The following is a 21,007-nucleotide window of genomic DNA, read 5'->3' as shown; positions in this document are numbered from 1 at the left end:
ATCTGCTATGATCAAATGGGCACAAGATATTGGCCACAACATTATGTTTGCTGACTGGGAACAGTTGTGGACCACCGGTATGAAATTTACGGCATGTAATGCCTTAAGAGAGAATATTATGAAAATGATATATAGGTGGTACATGACACCAGTCAAGCTTGCAAAAATATATCATTTGCCCGATAATAAATGTTGGAAATGTAAAGAAAATGAAGGTACATTCTTTCACCTTTGGTGGACGTGCCCAAAGACTAAGGCTTTCTGGGAGATGATATATAATGAAATGAAAAAGGTATTTAAATATACCTTCCTGAAGAAACCAGAGGCCTTTCTCCTGGGCATAGTCGGCCAATTGGTGCCAAAGAAGGATAGAACTTTCTTTATGTATGCAACAACAGCAGCAAGAATACTTATAGCAAAGTATTGGAAGACACAAGAGTTACCCACCCTGGAAGAGTGGCAGATGAAGGTGATGGACTATATGGAATTGGCGGAAATGACTGGCAGAATCTGAGACCTGGGAGAAGAGTTGGTGGAAGAAATTTAAAGACTATCTGCAGAAACACTGTAAAATTAATGAATGTTAAATGATGTTGGATTGAAAATAAGTGGCATTAGCAACAAAGTTAATAAGAATATGCAAAAATGAATTGATAATGGATGAAAATATAGAGTTATAATATGTTAAGATATAGAGTTAAGATAAACAAAAGAGGGTAAGGATTTGCTGATTTGATTATTTAAATGGGAATACAAAAAGGGGAGGTGTGAGGAGGCCAAGGAAACAAGCTAATGAGTTTAAAGTTACAAAAAACAGATTTGTTTTTAATTCTTTTTTATCTATTTGTATATTGTATTTTTTTTCTTTTTTCTTTTTTATGTATTTTTGTATGTTCTCTTTTTTTATCCTTTTCTTTCTATATGACATTTTTCTATTTTGTAAACTTATGTTTTTGTAAAATCTCAATAAATATCTTATAAAAAAAAAGATAAGAGTGGGTGAGGGTAGTTGAGACGTCCATTACTGCCACTTCTCTCTCTCCCCCCCCCCCACATACAAAACACCCACCCATTCACACAAACAGAGCACTAGACAACCATTTGTTGTTGTTTTTAAAATCCTCTTTCTGCCAAAACATGCAAGTGAAAATGTGCTTTGAATTTTTAAAAAGAGATAATACAGTATACCAGTGCCTATTTATAGGGAAGGTGGGTAGGAAGGGTGTGCAGTAGCTACCTCTTTAATAAAAAAAAGTGATAAACTGCATTTGAGCCTACCTACTCCTGCTGGCTCTTTACTCTGTGCTCTTCCCTCTTGAGACTCAGAAGGCAGTGACTGAAGCATCCATAGAGTTGAAGGAGGAAGTGGGAAGAGAGTCACTCTTTTTTACTTCCTCCTTCAACTCTAGGAACTTTTCCAGGCTGAGATCAGCATTCAATCCTCAGCCTGGAAAAATACACACAGCTGGGGGTAGGGAGAAAGTGCCACTTGCAAGAACTTGGGATCTGTGGCACTGATTGGAATTTGCCCTGAGATATTGAACAAATCATTTATATTTGGAACGTCACAGACTCCCACTTTTCAACTGAAGCATATTTGCTCTAAAAGACAGATAATAGTGTGATGTTAGCAAAGTTCAGTTCTTGGTTTTAGGTTAGCAAGTGATCTTACCTGGTGCAGCTAGACTTGTCAACTCTTGCAAATCATTATGGACCAGAATTTGTCCATAGTATTATGTGAAGTAAGAGGTGGGGCTTACCTCAGAGGAGGTGTCCAACTTTAATGGGGGTTGCTCTGCAACACATCGCAGGTGGGCTCGCACTTCCTCTTCATCGCTCTCATCGTAAGAGTCATCCAGATCATAGTAGTAACCTGTACATAATAAAGCAGAGAAGGCCAACTTGAAGGTTGCAGGAAGCTGCAAATCTTTTACCTAGCATCATCACAACCTTGTTTTGTTTTTGTTTTTCTGTGGCTAAGAGACACAATCTAGTCTATAATGGAATATGCTTTAGAGTAAAAACTGGGCCCGACCATGAGGGCTGTTTGAATCCTAGTAGGTTGTTCTCAGGAGCAGCTGAATGAATTGTCATCACTGTTCTGAGTGTGCAGGCAGAGCCAGATAATGTTATAGCAAGGGCAACAGACTATGTTCTCTGGGCCTCTGATTCTGGAAATATATCAGCCTCCTGTACAGATACATGTCTGGGGAAAACAGGCACAGAATCCTACTGAGGTTTGTATGTATTCTGCCTCCTGCAAAAAACAAAAAACCCAGTTATCCAAAACAAGATCAAATTTGACCAGAAAAAAAGGAAATGAAAAGCTCAGAAGGTAGGCAGGTGGAAGCCAGCTGCTTGTGCAATGCAATGACTGTGCTGTGGTCCCTTGGATGTATGGCTGCTGTGCCCGTAAAAGGAGGCAGTTGGCTGTGAATGCCCTGGTGCTCTGAAGCACCTGCTTAACAGTGAGAAGCCTGGTTGCCTTGTGTGCATGTGGCAACCAGGAGGTGCTAGGCAGATGAACATGATGGGGTGTTAATGATCAGGCCAGGACTCTTCCCGCTACTGAACAGGCTTGCATGCCAGATTCCTAGATTCAGTCCTTCATGCTTCCCAGTCTTTGCAGTGAGCGCATCTGTGTATTGCAGGAGCAGCCACTGTTAATGCTCTGGCATGCCACCATCACATGCTCCCAGTGGCACAGCAGCTAACCATGATGCTAGCTGGCATAGGTTAGTGGGGCAGCCAAAGAAGAAGGAGGCATCTAGAAGGCAGAGAGAACAAGCTGACTTATGCCCAAAGGGATGTGAGCAGCTACAAGTATAAAACAGTAACATCACACAATGGAAACTGCAGACCGTGTGTGCCAAACTCACCTTTCCCAACTAAGTGCCTTGCTTTTTTCCTGTTTGCTAATCCCACTCTGGTTTTACATTCCAGATTAATATTTAAAGCTGCTTCATTAGTCTCAGTTCATCATTTATTAACTGGAGGCAGGATTTATGGTGCAACTTGGACAGTGTGCTCAAGGCAGGCAAAGTGGATGGGGGGAAAGGAAGCAGCCTGCCACGTTAGAGGGTCAATCCATTTCTGATATGTGATCCAAGCTACCGGGGCTTTGATAATACCCAAAAAAGGCTGGTTTTCCCTGAACATTACACTCTTCCTTCTAGACATTACAAATTCAAGCCATGCTTTTAATTTGGGACAAATGAGGCAACTTGCCTACTGGAGAAGCTTTATGCAAATCAAGGGGTAGAATATCTCAGCCTCAGATACAGCCTTTTACTCATCCTTCAGGCAGCAGCACACTTTAATCCGGCTTCAGTGGATCTCTTCCTAAATTCTGGTGTATTCAGTATTTGCTCTTCCAGGTTTCTCAGTCAGGAGGACAATTTGAACAGGGTGCTTTTTCTGGACACCACACAATAGGATCCAAATGGAAGTGGATCTCTTGATGCATTCTGACAGGTGTGGGATTTAGATTGGATTACTAGAGATTATACTACTAATCTCTAGCAGAAAACCACTTAAATATTACTATTCTACTAAGTATTACATTTTTATAATCAATCAGTAGTGACACAATGCTTACAGCAAGGTGTTAGACAAGGAGTGACTGAACCTACTGTTTGGACATGTCTCCAACTCCAAATGGGAACTGGAAAGTCAGCACAATGAGGAAAATGTGTTCCTGAATCCACTTTTAGGAATTTCTGTATGCCTACTAAAAAAGCCTTGAGCAACCAAAGTTTGCAGTGCTGTGCTGCTTTTTAAAATAACAACATAAAAGTGTGTTGTTTTTTTAAAAAAAGTGCCCCTACCAAGTCCACACCTGGCGACAAAGGATGGCACCTGGAGGCTAGCAGGGTCCCTACTACCAAAGCACACACTGGCTGTGAGCTTCTCTCCATGCCCCCCGCCCCTAGCCTGGCACAAGGAAAAACATCGAATCTGAAGGAGGGACACCTTTTTCTTTTTCACACAAGTTCCTTGGTACTAACCAAACCATACAGCTCTGCTGTAGGGACTCTTTGGCCGAGACTTCCTTCACCTGAGAGCCCACGAGGGCTGTGTGGCCTCTTGACCATTCTAAGCACCTCCCTTTCCTTTTCTGCAGTTACGTAATATATTTAGTGCTCTCTGTAAGAAAGCTGCAGAAGATGGCCCTTAGCTGAGTGGTACAGCAACTATCTTGTATGCAGAAGGTCCCCAATTCAATCCCTGGCACCAGCTCCAGGTAAAGCTGGAATGAGTCCCTGCCTGAAAACCTGCAGAACTGCTGCCAGTTAGTACATATATAACACTGGACTAGATGGACCAAGGGTCCAACTCAATATAAGGCAGCTTCCTGTGTTTCCTATTTTCCTGAGGATGACTGAGACTTCTACTTCCAAAACTGAAGTCATTTAAAAACCCTGTGCAGCCTTCCCTTTTCCAGGAACAAGACCTGGAGGGGAGGCATTCCGGAGTGCTGGATGTATTGTAGACCCTTCCACAAAGGGTCTGTGCACTGACCTTTCTCCTGGGCTTCTCTCCGCCTTTTCTCCTCCAGGTCCAGCTTGCTGACCAGCTTCCGGTGCTGTTGCAAGAACTCGTCGTAAACATACATAGGGTCATGGCTTCTGGGTAATGGATGCCGATAGGGTGAGGCTGGCTTGGCGTTCAAGCTCATGTCAACCAACTGCCCACCCTGTGAGAGGGAGGCCCTCTGCTGGTTCAATATGGTCTGTGTGGACTTTTCCAGTTCTGCTAAGAAGGGCCCATGGGAAAAGCCACTATGCTCTGCCCCGCCAGGGTCCCGAGGAGGCTGGAACTTCTCCAAGGCTTCTCTTTTCCTAGCCCCTTCCTCGAGTTTCTCTGGACAGTACACCCGCTCAACCTTCACAAGGGGGATGGCTTGCCGACTGGACTCATACTGGGTGCTGTGGCTTGGGAGAGGGTGGCTTTCCTGTATCCTTCGTGCCTCAGAAGTGTCCATCAAGGAGACAGGGTTCCAGAGGGAAGTGGGGACAGGATGGTGCTGAGGCTTAGGAGAGATAAGCGGAGGGGGGCCTCCAAAATGCTGCGGTTGGTCTCGACTACTTGGTTCAGGGCGGTTTGGTCCTGATCTGCAAAAATAATAGAGGTACAATTAATTAGCAAAGCATACAAGGTAAGTTCTACAAATAAGTGCTTTTCACTGTGACTAAGGCCATATCTGCACCGTACATTTAGAGCATTACTTTGCCACTTTAGCAGTCATGACTCTGCCCCAAGGAATCCTGGGAGCTGCAGTTCATTGATGGGAAAAGTTGTTAGGAGATTCCCTCTTCCTCTCACAGAGCTACAATCCCCAGAACTCCCTGGTATTGATTGTTAAACCAGTCTCACAATAGGGACGCGGGTGGCGCTGTGGGTTAAACCACAGAGCCTAGGACTTGCCGATCAGAAGGTCAGCGGTTCAAATTCCTGCGACGGGGTGAGCTCCCATTGTTCGGTCCCTGCTCCTGCCAACCTAGCAGTTCGAAAGCACGTCAAAATGCAAGTAGATAAATAGGTACTGCTCTGGCGGGAAGGTAAACGGTGTTTCCATGTGCTGCTCTGGTTTGCCAGAAGCGGCTTAGTCATGCTGGCCACATGACCTGGAAACTGCGGACATACGCCGGCTCCCTCGGCCTATAGAGCGAGATGAGCGCGCAACCCCAGAGTCGGTCACAACTGGACCTAATGGTCAGGGGTCCCTTTACCTTTACTTTAACAACTCTCAGCACCCTTAGTAAACTACAGTTCCCAGGATTCTTTGGGAGAAGCTGTGATTGTGCTCTAAGAGGGCTTTAGATGCATGGGGCGGATTTGGCCCAAGTGTCATCTTGGTATGCAGCAGAAGGATCTGTGGTCAGAAAAATGACAGCTGTTCTTCATGGAACCCTCTCTAATGTGAGTGATGGACACTGAATCTACTGCTAATTCCTATGGCAGTTAATTTGCATTTATTTTTGTGTTTGTAGTTTTGTCAGTGCTTTGTTATGAACTGCTGAGTATAATGTGTGCAGGAGAGTAGTTTGTAAATAAAGTGACTGACAGACTGACAGGAAGAGTTGTCTTGTGCCTGCTTGCAGTATGTCATTCTGAGATATTACACAGCCCAGTTTCCACATAACAGTCCACCCTCTGTTATAACTGAACAAGGCCTGTGCAGTGAGCTGCAAAAGCAGAAGGGCCAACCTGGAGCATCAGATTTCTTATATAAAGCTATCACTGGAGGGCAGTTTGGCTGGAAATATGTACGTGCATACACATCTGTATCTGTGGGAGGCTGGGACTGGGGTGACACCTAGTGGTTTCTGGACTAGCTGCAGCAGAAACTAGGTAAGAGGAAACACAAAAATGCACACGCACACAAACACCTTGTCAACGCATCTGCGCTCATTTCTCATTATTCTTTGTTATTCTAACTGATCTGCCACCCTCACTGAGAATCCAAGACTTCATCAATGGGCAATGACTTCGTCAAGGCCACTTACTCAGCAGTGGAGGCTGTTCCGTTAGGCTGAGCAGGGCAGTGCTCCACCAACCTCTGCCCCCAACCAGCCCTGGCCTGCCTGTCAGCTTCCTCCTCCTTAGTTTCAGTGATGCTCCTTGTAGAACTCATCAGGAAGGAAGACGATAGGGACAAAACTAGAGTTAGTTGGCTCTGCCCATCACTGGCTCTGGTCTCTCTGCCTTGCTAGTCCCAGTGGGCACCAGCCATTGTTATCAGTTGCCTGTATTGCTGAGTAGGATTTGGAAATTACATCTGTAAATATGTGCTCAATTAAGAAGGGAGAGGATACGGTTCCCCCAAAATGTATTAGATCTACAAAGAAGTGCATGGATTAAAGTTACACGACTTTTGGTTAATGGGAATATTGTCAGCACTGCCAGATGCTGTAGGGCTTGGGGGGGCGTACCATAGAAGTTAAAATCAGTGCCTCCTGTCACATGCAGGTAAAAGGTAAAGGTAAATGACCCCTGGACAGTTAAGCCCAGTCAAAGGGGACTATGGGGTGCAGTGCTCATCTCGCTTCATACATGCATACCCTTACTTTCCCCCTGGGTTTGATTTGTGGAGAGACGTTTCTCAGCCGATGACATTTGATTGGTCTGATGCATCCTAAAACCTTTTTGGTTAACTGAGCCAATTTTCTCCTGAATAGCTCAGCTGGGTATCCAAAAACTCAGCTGCCGTGTACTTGAGACTCAAAAGTTGGGGGTTGCAAACTTTAGGACGTCTGCTACAAACAGTGAGACAATGTGGGTCACATAATGGCAATAAAATGTGTGTTTTTAAGCATAATCTACTGATTTTGTTGTGATTATATTTATCCCAGTATCCAAACCCAACATTCTGTTGCTGGAAAAGATGAACAATTCATTGCCATCCCCACAGCTAGCAAGCATCCGTTACGATTGCAGTTGCACTGGGGAATGTGGTTGAAACATTGGAAAGTGAACCTTGACTCTGAAATGCTCAGATACCCAGTGATCATTAAGCATAATGGCCCCGGGCTCTTTTCGCTGTCACCTGCTAACACAAGGACAGATGTGTTGGATTAGATCAAAAGTCTATCTGGTCCAACATCCTGCTTCCCACAGTGACCAACCAGATGCCTCCGGGAAGCCCACAAGCTGGACACAGTGGCAACAACCTTCTCTTGTGGTTGTTCCCTGGCAACTGCTGCTAACTTCTGAACATTCAAGTTTGATACAGCTATCATGCTACTCGAAGGATAAAAGGATTTGAGAGCTGGAAGTCACCCTGCAGTCCATCTAGTCCAGCCCCAGCTCAGTGCACGAACCTCCTTGCAACTTCTTCCCCTTCCCTACCCAGTTGCTGAGGATGGGGTGATATGTATACAAATTCTGTCAAGACCCAGCTCCCAGCTTCTCTATGGTGGCCTTGCCTAGCCTGGAGGGCAGGGATCTTGTTCAAGGGCTCTTGCTGGGAAGAACATTGACTCTGGAAAAGATATACTAGTTTTGCTGCTTTGAGATTTTACTTTCCTATTGTTATGCTTTAATATGAAATATTAGTTTGAATCATTATTATCACTTAATATTGTTGTAATATTACAGCTGTAATATTGCTGTATATTAATAAGGTTTATTCCAGCCTACTGATATGTTGTTTATATTACTTTTTAACTTTTGCTGATATATCCTATAAATAGCTAGTGAATTATCTTGAAGCATTACACACAAGTCCCACTTTACAAACACTCGCTATGTTCACTTATCTGAACACAAGGAATTAGTACCTAAACCTCACTATACAGGTGTGCATGACAAATCCTGTGACTGAGGACGCATTAGAATTTCCCCCATACGAATCAATGGAAAGAATCAACTTGTTATGTGAATGGAAATTGTTGACAGGTTACGCAAACACTCGTCTAACAAATAATTTCCAAGGAATGCATTGTGTTTGTAAACTAGGACCTGCATGTATTTTATGCATTGTTTTATTGGGATCACATTGCTTTGAACATAGTTTACTATGGAAAACAGAAATGCAAATAAACTGATGATGATTATGACAAGGGCACTACGTGTGTCCTTCTGTCACTACCCAGACCAATAACTCTGCTCTTAGTTACTTACACATTCACACAAGCTCTGAAGTTCAGAATGTGCAAAGATGCCACAAAAAAGCCTTACGCTCTAGTGGCAGAAAGGGAATGACACCATGAAATCCTTCTTAAGTAACTAGTAAAAGGGCTAAAACTGTTAGAAGGATAAATATTGCATGTGCTGAAGCTGTGCATTTAACAGTTTTCCACTCCAGAGCACCAGGGCCCCATGCAGCGGAGCATCAAGTTCAGAGTGCTGCCTCAATCTGTAATCTGACTGCTGAGGAGCCAGAGAAGTCTTGGGCATCAGTGTTTGCAAAGGACACAATTTTAGGTTGGGGAATCTGGAGAAGGATGCTGGTGTTACTATCCACAACTAAGCTCCTGGATGTGTGTGTGTATGTGTGTGTGTGTTTGTGTGCGTGCATGGATGATACTCTTTCCTTTGCCATATGTGAAGCAGCAGCAGTCTGTTGCTGCAGATGTCTCCTGAAGACTTACCTTTTTGCCCAGGCTTTATCTGACCCAAAAGGTTGTTTTAAGTGTTTGAATTTTCTGAATTTCTGTTTTGCTTTTGTATGCTTTTATGTCTTTTTATATTGCTATTTTACTGGTTTTAGTTTGTGCTTTTGTTTTAACATTTCAGCGTTTTATTAGATTATACACTGCTTGGATATTTTTGAAACAGGAATTACTATGTAAGTGCTTTTAAATAAATGTGTTTTTCTGTATGCACACACAGGGTTGTATCAAACTAGCGTAAGTTTTACTCAGAATAGACCCACTGAAATTAATGGGTCTAAATTAGTCTTCCCATTAATGACAATGAGTCTACTTTGAGTAGGATTAGCATTGGATAAAATCCCCTCCCATATGGCATTTCTGCTGTCAAAGTAGCACTCAAAGTGGCACATAATATACAAGCACAATATAATTCACTAGAGCAACAAGTTTTTTTTAAGAAAAACAATTTATAAAAAACAAAAGCCAATAGATTCTTACTCTTAAAAACCCGTCCTAAAAACACATCCTTAAAAATATCAAATTGGGAGTGGTGCAGACTCTCTCTAGTTAACCAGAAAGAATGAGACAACGTCTCTTTCTGTTGATCAACAATGGCCCTGTAACAACAACTTGCCTATGGCTGTAGCTTCCATGGCACCCATTGCCATTATCCAGGCGCAGCGGATTAGCAGCCCCTGGATTGTGGCTTTTGAAGCAAACAGCCCAAGGCCCTTCTCACTGTACGCATTAGAGGTGACCTTGCTCTGTGTGTAGCTCTGCTGAACCATTGCAGAAGAGGATGATGAAATGAGAATTTGACACTGAAGTGCAGACCAGCAATTTACTCCTTCTTATACCTGATTAGCTCCTCTAATCCCCTTGATACCCGAAACCAACAATGGGATCCAGCAGCAGAGCCAAAGGGATGAGTCGAGTCAGTGATGCTTAAGTAAGCGCTTGGCAATAGAGCGAGAAGGGAGATATCAATCCACCCAGAGGCAAGAGGGAGCCGGCAGCAGTAGCGACAGAGACACTTTCTCTCTTCACACAGCTGTGCTTTTGCTCCCCAATTCCCACTTGGAATTTGCTACTCATCACACCATGCCCAGGACTGAGACGGAGGGACTCTGAAGCTGATCTGGCAGGAAGCAAGTTGTTGCCTTGGCTGGAGTGTGGGCTCCTGGTCCACAGTCAAAAACATGCACCAGCCGTGTGGCCGGAGGGACTCCTGCCTTGTTCAAGAGCAATCATTTTGCTCTTGGCCAAGCAGGCGAATGAGGCTCTCAAAGCCAACCTTGGACTCTCCCACCCCCCTCCTGGGTCGTACATTGGGAGGGCCAAGAAGCAGCAGTGCCAGCGACGCTGCAGCCCATTCAGATCTAGAGGCCTCCAAGACTCAGCTCCCTGCTCCCTCCATCTGCCAGCGATGGCAGCAATTAGTGACAACTGCCTTAGTGACACCTGGTCACAGTCGGTTGGATGGAGGCCACCAGGCTCATTCTGCAAAAGCTTCCAAGCAGCTGTCAGATGGCATTAGCTCCTGCCTGTTGAAATCCAAACATAGTGGAGCCAGATGAAGGCTCTGGATCTTTGCTTACCCTTCTGAGACACCAACCCCTTCCAGGTGGGCTGCCGCTCCTGAGAAAGATTTGGGTGCTTTCAGATCTCCTCTGCCCCGCAAGCCAGATGCGAACAGAGAGTAGCCAGCCAGTAGGATCCAAGAGGCCTCCACTAGCAGAGAGGCCACTCAAGAAGCAAAGCCTTACCTGGGGTTCTCTGGCCGATGCTCGGCCTCCATCTGGCCGGGCGGGCGCCCAATATCCAAATGTTGCTCCAGAACTTGCTGCCGGAACTCCGACACTTGGGACTGGCGGTCTTCTTTCTCCTGCCGTAGCCGCCGCTGCCGCGCCAGCCACTTCTCTTCCTCATTGGTGCGCTGGATGAGGAGCGCTGTGGCTGTGCTGCTGCCGGGCAGGGGGAAGATGCTGTGGTTGGAAATGAGGCTGGGCACGGGGTGGTGCGAGGCAGACGACGAGTGCAAAGGATGCTGGACTGGCTTGGGGGTCTGGATAGCAGAAGAGTCCTTGGGCTTCTCTGTAAGGGGAAAAAAGTCAGGATGCAAATAGGGTCCCCTTAGCCTCGGAATGCTGTCTGAGGTGGCAGCAGGATACTTGGGGTATGTAGCATTTGTGCCTATGGTGGCCCACAAATGTGGTGGGACAAATGATCTTAGTCAGGGAAGAACAGTGTGGCAGGTCAGCAGCACCTCAGTGTCCCAACAGGCCACTGCATCATGCCAGGGCCCACAGTACAGAAAGAGGCAGGACACGTGAGCTACATCCAGCAGATCCAGGTGAATTCACAGTTGTAGACATGGCCCAGGCCTATGTTAATGGAGGTTGAGATATATATATATATATATGCTATAGGAAGGGTCTCCCTTGGCCAAAAGAATTTGCCTAGGACCCCTGAAGATGTTCATCCAGTGTTGAACAAGGCTATGCAGACAAAAAAGCTACATTCTTTGTTCCAATTTTTGGCTCAGGTAACCTGAATACATTTATGCTGATACAGTTCACCTAATGCAATGTTCTGCAGCAGTGGAGGAGAGAAGGCCATAGTCATTCGTTGGCCAATAGCTCACATATACAGCTATGGATGACGGCCAGAGTTCTGCACAAGACAGAATAACTACAGGAAACCCGTCAGCTCATCTGAAATGCTTTACCAGAAAACAGTAACAAATTACAGGTTTCTGCACAGATCTTAGGGGTGAGGAAGGACTTAAACCCTGCCTCCATTCTCTTATAGTCAAATTCTGCAGCACAAATCAGATTCTGCACCTGAACGGGAAACCTGTTCAGCACAAACAAAGCTACTAGAGCTGTGCAACAATTAATAAAGTAGTGTATGCAATGAAAACAACAGGACATTAGATAGATCCTGCAGGGAAACTTACTGCAGACTGTGTATCCCATGAGTGCTGTTACAGCGGCGATCACAAAACCACCTGAAACAGCACCTCAGTGAGATCCAAAGCCCACAGATAATCAAATCAGGTGATGTTTGCTTCAAGCCCCATGCCCAGGGGCTGAGTCTCAGGTGTTTGCTGGCTATGTAATGCCCATGGCAAATGGGCTGCTTCCCCTGCCCACCCCCAGCAAATTCCCAAACAAAAGCTGCTTCAGTGGCTATTTCAGGGTCACCTGCTCGGTTTGGCGTTAGCTGCTCAGATGGTTTGACACGCTCTTCTGGTGGGTGACTCCTCAGTCCGTGCAACTCTGACACTGGTAAGAAGGGGCCTTCCATGGCTTTGACAATGCTCTGCTCTTTCTCCCGGGCTCTTTCTCGCTGCCTCTCCAGCTCCCGTTCCCGTTCTCTCTCTTTTTCCCGCTCCCGTTCCAGCTCCTTCTCCCGCTCCCGTTCTCGCTCCCGTTCCCTCTCGCGCTCGCGATCAGCTTCCCGTTCTCGCTCCTTCTCTCGCTCCCGCTGCCGCAGCTCCTCATCCATCTGCAGCCTGCAAAAAACAAGAGAAAGGCATAGGAGGAAGGGCTAATGGGTGGACCCTTCATTTTGTCCCCAAAGGAGCTGAGATCTTCTAACAGCCACGGAATGGTTCCATACCTCTCTGCAGTCAGGCTGGATATGCGTTCGGACTGAAGGGCAGAGAGAGACGAATGAGACAACTCGGTGGGGTACCTCACTCCAGACAGGTGGAGGTGCATGGCTGATGGATGAAGCGGTGGGAGTGAACCAGGAGTTGGAATTGGATAGAAAGGTGAGCGTAGAGCTGAGAGGCAGTACGAATCATCCATCCTGAAAAGAGAGGTGCGGTTAGCCTAAAAAGTCTCGTAGCTTTCTTTGCGTTTACGAGAGAGATGCATTTGGTGACTCTAGTAAAATAAAACCAGTTTCACGTTTTGCCCCAAACTTATAAAAGGAGGCGATCAAGCACAAGGGTCTTGCAAGCGCATCTTAGAGCTGGGGCTTCCCCACATAGCAGACCAAGTCTTTAGCCATCAACCCCCTAACTTCAAGAGATGGAGGCATCTGAAGAGTGGCCTCTCCAGGAGTGGGTAAGGCCCTTACGCAGACTGTATCCATACACATTCCCACACAACTGCTGCACTTTTGAATCTGCAGCCTCAAAAAACATGGCAAACGTGCAAGCCACCAAAGAAAAGCTGGAGACAGCTTCTCAGGTTCCCCGCCCGCTCTCTCAAAAGGCATTTGTGTTCCAAGCCCATTGCTTGATCTCAGTTCTCCATGGGCACAGCGTGTCTTGCTGACCAGGGCATAACAGAAGCTGGGCGGAGGCAGAAACCACTCAACAGGACCCCATTCAAAGAACAAATTAGTGGCACAGCATCTGGACTCCTGCTGCTGCTTTAAGTGATGGCCTGTTGTGCTTTATTACAGCTGTGCTCAAGTCCTCAGAGAGCCCTCCATTGTGGGCAAGACCTGTTAAGACCTATTAGCGGTTGGCTCCAAAGAACACGCCTGGGTAACTGCCCAAACTGCTCAATCAAATCCTGCCTTGCCCACGAGGCGAAGAGTGGGGCCGGCAAAAGCCCTTTGCTTGCGTCATCTTTGGCCCTTACCTGAAGGCTGGGTGAGGAAAAGGATGGTGAGCCAGGTAACTGGGGTGGTAGTAAGCAGCAGCTGTGGCTGGATCCAGAGTAATGGGAGGCAGGGAGGACATGCGAAGCTCTTCAGCTGTATGGTAGGGCCGGAAGCTCCGCAGGTAGTCTTCTGTGACTGCGCTGGGAGGCACCACATGGTGGACAGGCCGTGGGAGGCTGCAGAGTGGAAGGAAAGAGGGAAAGAAGTGGAGGACGTTGTCTCTCCTGAGCCTGTGCTTCCATTGGGGCCTGGAGACCTTTGGTCAGGGCATCTAGTCTCCCCAGCCACACATCAGTGCCTGGCGCCCACTGACGAAGGCAAAAGAGGAGGGAAACAGTGGACTCCATATGGGAAAAGGAGCCACACTGGCAGGGACCACACTTTTCAAGCTCCCTGCTTAGCATTAAAGTGCTCACGTGTTCACTAGAGTGCTCTCCATTTTGCCTTCAGAACAAGATCTGTTTAGGAGGCTGAGCAGTCAAAGCTGCTGCATTCTCATTTTAAAGCAGTTGTTTCGGGGTGGAGGTGGGACACACACATCCAATCATGTACATACCTGACACACATAGCACTTCCTCACTTTGTGAATCATATTCCTTTGCAGGTTGTTTCTGGCCAGATTCCATTTTTGGAAATGGGAGGGACAAGTAGCGTGGCTATCCGTCTCAAGCAGGACTGTCTCTCCCCCCCCCATTACATAGAATCATCGAGTTGGGAGGGACCCTGAGTATCTAATCCAACCCCCTGCAATGCAGCTGTCCCATATGGGGATCGAGCCTGCAACCTTGGTGTTATCAGCACCATGCTCTAACCAGCTATCAGAGACTTACATGTACACACAATGCTATGCTAGTGTCCTGGTTCCCACTTGTAGACTCAGTTCTTGGACTCTCAGCTCAATTATTGTTAAAGGCTTTATTCCAGAACTCACTACAGAGCCCCAACATAGATCAGGTTACAAGATATACAGTTCAGAAGTCATAGCAGAACTCTAGAACACATGGCTGAACTCCCCTTTTGAGGAGCAGGACAGGCACAGTCATTCACACAGTTGCCTCCCTGGCCCACAAGGCTGAGCAGGCTGGGTCTGTTCACATCGCTGCAGCCATTAACAGATCCTTGGCAAGAGAGGTGGAGCTGGCACACCCTGGGTGGGGAGTGCTTCACTGACAGGAGGTGGTGCCCGAGTCAAGCAGCTGTACCACGGTGGTTGGGGCATCTGATGTCACTGAGAGGGGACTCTCCCCTGACATGGGAGTGCTCAGGGTGCTCAGACCCTCCCCAGCATCTCCCATGATTGCTTGGTCCCTCCCCAGGATCTAATTTTGCACTCCTGACCCTTTTCTCCCCTGACCAGCACTACCAAGACATCTTCATGGGCTCATGATAGCTGTTGTTGCTGAAAAAGGACTTTTGCAAATACTGCAGTCAGGAAGACCTCTAGAGGCAACCCAAGCCTGGTTCCCAAGACACTGTCACTTTGGAGAAGAAGGGTCTGTCCTTCTAGTGCAGCCTTGGCCAACCTGGTGCCCTCCAGAGGTTTTGGACTACCATTCCCATCAGCCCTAGCCAGCAGCCGCTTACTTGAGAGGTGGGAAACGAGAGTCCTGGACGATGGAGTTTGGAGGGATCCCAAAGGAATAAGGTGTCCCCAGCAAGTGAGAAGGGACTGTTGGGCCACTGGCTTTCTCCTGGGGTAACGGGGCCTCAGTCATCAGGCGGTCCCTGTTGCTGCTGCTGTTTCCACCGCTGCTTCGTGACCCGGCTTCTTGCTATGTGGAGAAAAAGGAAAATATGATCAATTACACACCTGTAGTCCACCCTGGGTAGGGGGAATGGATGGGATGCAAACAGCACAGACCCAAAGGTCAGCACCACCAAAGAAACATCTGGGGAGGTTCTGTGGAACATCTTTAGATGTTTTTGGACTCCAGTCAATGCAGCCGGTAGTCAGGGATCATAGGTCCAGCAATGCCTGGATGGTGACAAATCCCCCACTCATCAGATTCCCATTAATTAATGAAGACTGCACTTCTGTTTTCAGGTCTCATGTGAGGAGCAGCCGTGTTCCTGCAAGGCACATGTGGCGGACAGGAGTCCTGGTGTGATTGACAGAAGTGCTGCTGCAAACCCAAAATGCACAGACGTCTTATTTTATCTGCAAAGCACTTTATGAGGCTGATCCTCATCCCATCCCTGCCATCATTCCAATTTGACGGACTGAGGACCAATGCTGAGAAACAGCAGCTGGTCTGAGATCACACAAGCAGACTGTGGTCCAAGTGGGATCTCAACTCTGATTAAAAACAATTGGAAAGTGCAAATATTAAAGGTTAGTTGAATACAATGGGACTCAACTTTCATGAAGCATGCATAGGATTGTGCTGTCAAGTGTGTTTGCATGTCTTTGTATGCCCTGGGGTGGGCAGGACTGTAGTTCATTTGTATAGAATCTGATTTGTATGCAGAAGGTCTTCAATCCAATCCCCAGCATCTCCAGGTATTGTTAGAAAAGACGCCTGCCTGGAAACCCTGAAGAGCCGCTGCTGGTAGACAATACTGACTTAGTTAGAACAATGGCTTAACTCATCAGAAGGCAGCTTCCTGTATTCTTATGAATGGGATGGATGTCAATTGTTAACACACTGTAACACAGAATATGGTACAAATTTGAACTAAGAAGTGATTACGGAAAAGGCTTTAGCTCAGTGGTAGAGTGGTGAGTGAGTCTTTGTCATCTCCAGGATGTCCCTTGGAGAGCCTCTGCAAATCAGTGGGAGCAATACTGAGCTAGATGGATCAGTGGTCTTGACTAGGTATGAAGCAGCTTCCTATGAACCTCTCTCTTGCTATTTATCATAACAGATGGGAGCAGGGAGGGGAGGCCTTTTCCATGTAATGGAGTATTGTTGACAATGCAGGCTTTAGATTCGGGTTAGAGAAGCATAGAAGCAAGGAGTTCCATGTGTAAAAATGGACTTACACCATGAAATGACAGTGTACCCATTATTATCAACCATAACATAAGAACAGCAGAAGAGCTCTGCTGGATCAGGCCAGTGGCTCATCTTGTCCAGCATAGTGTTCTCACAGTGGCCAACCAGATGTCTCTGGTAAGCCCACAAGCTGCACATGAGTGCAACAGCACTCTGCCCACTTGCGACTCCCAGCGACTGGCACCCAGAGGCATAATGTCTCTGACAATAGAACATTATGCTCCTAAATCCATTAATTTGGAGGCAAGTCCCATTTGACAGCAAGAAAGCCAAGGATGTGTGCTTGGAAGGTTGGGCCCTCTTCATTTTCATAGCCCCAGATGGAGGCAGCCAAAAATTGCTTTGCAAGTGCTCCAGAGCACGGTTGTAACATCTGCTGTGGAGATGGTCTTGAATTCGTTTGTAAAACGGGGAGTTTTCTACAACTTTCACAACTATGGACTGCATTTGATCCATAAGTTTTAGAAAGCGTAGAATTTGGAAGTTTTACTTGCCCTACAAGTCCTGGGCAGAGGGTTGTATCCAATTAAGTTCTAATCAAAGTACACCCACCAAAATGAATGCAGCTAAGTTAGCCATGTTTATTGATCTCAGTGGCTCTATTCAGAGAAGAACATTGGGTATAACACAATATCTATGTTTTTCAAAATAATCACTCTAAAACTATACTCAGGTGCAGAGTTACTGTATTACCGTATTTACTTGAGTCTAATGTGCAAGTGAATCTAATGTGCACCTCAGTTTTCAGAACCTTGAAACGTAATTTGGCTGAAAAAGGTGAGTATTACATTTGAGTAAAATATGGTAGTTTCCTTTTGATAATGCTGGCATTTCTATGCTGGATTCTAATATGAGCCTGAGCTGCTGAATTCCAAACTGTGGCTTTTTGATCAGTATGTGCTAAATCTTAAATGACAGAAAAGAACTGTATGCCAGAATATCATCCCAAAATTCATCATGTGAAATTGCAACACAAAACTCCCTTGATTTTCCAGGTTAGCAGGCTTGCAACCTCCCCACCCCCACACCCCGGAAGCAAATAACATGGAAATGAGCACTAAACTTCCACTAGATTCCACTCATTTTCTAGAATTACATTGTGTGAAAGATCGCATAAAACGTGGAAATTATCAGGTAATGAAACATCAGGAAAATGGAATGAAGTGCTATCTGAATGTAGCTGAAGTCGCATTTCAAAATGTGAACATTGCAAAATGTTTGGAGTTTGAATTCAGAAATGTTGCCAAAATGTGTGCAAAACTGTCATTTCATTTCTATTACTGCTCTTCTCTTTATTCCACGTTATCTGAAAAAAAAAAATGGGACTAATCCTGACTACCTTCCAGTCTGCTCTATGTTGATGTCAGGGACTCTATGGCTTCTGCTCCATGGACTAGATATGCCCTTACAAGTTTCCATGTTTAGAGGCAATATGCCGGTAAGTGGGGAACAGACAATGAGGGAAGGCTCTGGCCTTTACACTCTGCATGCAGAGGCAATGGAATGATCACTGCTGGAAGCAGGAGACTGGGGCCCAAGTCTGGGCCAGCAGGGCTCTCCTGATGGGTGCTATTTAGGGGCCAGACTCTGCAATGCGCAGAGATGCAAGTTCAATACTGAGAGCGGCTGCCCTCTATTTGGATCAGCTGCAGTTTCTCCCCCTGTCTTCTCCCCTGAAAGAGAGACTTTACGCCAGGCCAGCCATTCCTGGAGTGAGTCTGGCATCAGCCAGGGTGGCAGCTGCTGCACATGCCATGCTGGATAGCCTGGCAACAGTGATGCGTGTACAAAGAGTAACAGAGGGCATGTGGGATCTGGCACTGCCACTAGGGCAGAGCAGGCTGGTCTGTGACCAGTCGTTCCCTGAAGTGGCCAGCCCTGGCATCAGCTGTGCAGGCAGCTGCTAGCCTTTTGCTATCGCAGCTATGCTGGCAACACCAAGGAGAAAGAAAAGAGGGGAAGAGAGAAAAACAGCATCTGGTTTGGGACTGTCATGGCGGTCCCTACTCCCAGAAAATTCAGGCTCAAGGCAGACCAGACGCTCCCTGGGCAATCACCAGCGACTGGGTGGAGAACAAAAATGAAGTGTTGGCCAAGGAGACCAGAAGGTTCCTCAACCTGGCACCTTGCAGATGTTTTGGACTACAACTCCCCCCAGACCTCAGCTAACCACAGATTGGGGAAGTAGAGCAGTTTGCTGGGGAAGGGCCGTTGCTCTCCAGGTTCAATCTTCAGCATCTTGAGGCAGAACTGAGGACATTCAGAGTCTTGAAGTCCTGGAGAGTTGCTGTCAGTCAGTGTAAGCAATACTGAGGTCTCCCCTAGTTCTACCTGGAGATGCCACACATTAAACCTTGGATTTTATGCACGCAAAGCAGATGTTCTACTGCAAAGCTTTGGTAAGAGCAGTATAGGGAACACAAGAAGCTGCCTTACAATACTTGGTTCATCGAGCTCAGCACTGTCTACAGTGATTGACAGTGGCTCTCCAGGATTTTAGGCAGAGTTCCAGGGTTACTGTTTTTTAAAAACAGATTATGCAATGACACAAATTCGCTGACTGATACTCCACAGTAAAAAAAGGGGAAAGCGAAACAAACATTAAGTGTGCTTTGCTCCTTCCTTCCACCCCGCATCAGTGGTGGTTTCTCCATAGGGGTCAGTAGTTGTTATCTACTATACAACAAAAACAATTCACTTATGAACCTAGCTTCATTCAGATACTAAACTCAGAGATGCAGATAGAGAGTGAGAGACAGTACTTAAGGGCATGCAGTGTTACCTGCCTGAAGATGAAGGTGAGGAGGAAAGTATTCCTCGAAGATGCTTTAATATGGTTTGGGCAGTTTGTTTCAGTTATAGAAACTGCATATTCTACCCTTAATTTATTTATATGCTGTCTGATATTGCCTGTCATTTAACTGCTTAACTGCTTAACACATGCCTAACTTGTCTAATTCCCCCTCCCCTTACTGGATTTTGAACTGCACTTATCTTCTTCCAATTCCTCATTTTTTGTCTAACTGCATACTAAACAAAAACAAAAACCTGCCAGGCTCCTATCTGAGTCCTATTTGAAAATGCCAGGGATAGAACCTGGGACCACTGAGCTATGGCCCTTCCTTTGAAGATGCCAGGGCCAAATCCAGACTCAGCTGTCTCTAGCCTTGATGCCTGTATGTTCCTTCTCTGTTACAAAATCCCACTTGGAGTTCAAGCTTCTCTTCCTGGTCAACAAGATCCTGTAAGACAAGCAATGATGAAAATGTCCAACAGCTGAAAGCAAGTGGCATGTTCACAGGAAGAAGGAAATTCGGGTTCACTTGCTCCTTGTTGCCATCCCAGGCAGTACAGAATAAAGTATTAGCCACCTAAAGGGCCTCTTTAGCAGACAGGACTCAGTGGATGGGATCCTTTGTGCTTAACATTCAGAAGGAAACACATTTGGCAAACCATTTCCCCTCCTGAGAACCTGCCCCTTTTAAGGCCAGGCGGCTGTACGCTGACCTTAAGCCAGGCCACACACTGGCAATGCGAAATATTAAAATATCGGCACTGGGAGCTTTTGCTGAACCCAAAAGTCAATTGGGTCCATTTAATGTGTACTCTGCTTGGCAGAGAGCCAAGCGGCCCTTGAAAGCTCTCCCTGGCCCCTTTAAAAGGATAAAAACCTCCTAATGGTTTTGATGGAGCTGTGGGGAGGCAGGTTCTGCTCAGCAACACCCTGGATGGGTGCCCAGGCAGAAAAACAAGACAAAAGAAGTTCATGGATGTCAAAAGGAGTCATAATCTGCAGACCCACCCTCCCTTTCCCCAATTATTGCCCTTCTTTCTCACTCCTTTTAAATAGTCAGTCAGTGATGAACGAGAACAGAATAAGGCGGGATAGTGGACAGAATGCCAGGCTTGCAGACAAGGCATCACATCAAGTACAATATGGAGAAAAGACTTTTCTTGCAAGTTGCTTCAGAATAAAAGGGGAGGAAACACCCAGTGTTTGTTGTGTGTGCCTTTCTTTTGGGGCAGAAGCAGCCCATAGGACGCTGCCAGTCCCATGTTAACTCTGCAAGTCTTCAGCTCTCCCCTCCCCAATCACAAGGAAGAGGGAAATACATTCTTGAGATGCTTGTTGGCTTGCAAGTTGCTTCAGAGTAAAAGAAAACAACAACCACCCTGCTCTGCTGTTTGAACCTCTTCCTCCACCTCCTTATGATGCCCATTTTCTCCTATATGGCTATGCCAAGAGTGGACATTGATGAATGCTCTCTGATGTGGTGGAAGGCACATGAA

General features: G+C 46.3%; 1 protein-coding gene across 9 annotated transcripts in view; it reads right to left on the bottom strand.

Annotated features, from left to right (window-relative positions):
* GSE1 (Gse1 coiled-coil protein) overlaps nucleotides 1-21,007 on the bottom strand; it is a 444,053-nt gene that overhangs the window by 17,892 nt on the left and 405,154 nt on the right. For all 9 annotated transcript variants that reach the window (XM_053400057.1, XM_053400050.1, XM_053400052.1 and 6 more), the window contains 7 exons: nucleotides 15,306-15,493; nucleotides 13,700-13,897; nucleotides 12,723-12,914; nucleotides 12,305-12,615; nucleotides 10,865-11,192; nucleotides 4,522-5,114; nucleotides 1,761-1,873 (listed from right to left, as the gene is read on the bottom strand). In XM_053400057.1, the coding sequence (XP_053256032.1) occupies nucleotides 1,761-1,873; nucleotides 4,522-5,114; nucleotides 10,865-11,192; nucleotides 12,305-12,615; nucleotides 12,723-12,914; nucleotides 13,700-13,897; nucleotides 15,306-15,493 (1,923 nt within the window). The remainder of the gene's footprint in view (nucleotides 1-1,760; nucleotides 1,874-4,521; nucleotides 5,115-10,864; nucleotides 11,193-12,304; nucleotides 12,616-12,722; nucleotides 12,915-13,699; nucleotides 13,898-15,305; nucleotides 15,494-21,007) is intronic.

Source organism: Podarcis raffonei, chromosome 8 (genome assembly GCF_027172205.1).
Source record: "Podarcis raffonei isolate rPodRaf1 chromosome 8, rPodRaf1.pri, whole genome shotgun sequence".
In the NCBI taxonomy this organism is placed as follows: Eukaryota; Metazoa; Chordata; class Lepidosauria; order Squamata; family Lacertidae; genus Podarcis; species Podarcis raffonei.
Note: the sequence above shows the minus strand (reverse complement) of the source record. Positions and strands in the feature narration are given on the sequence as shown.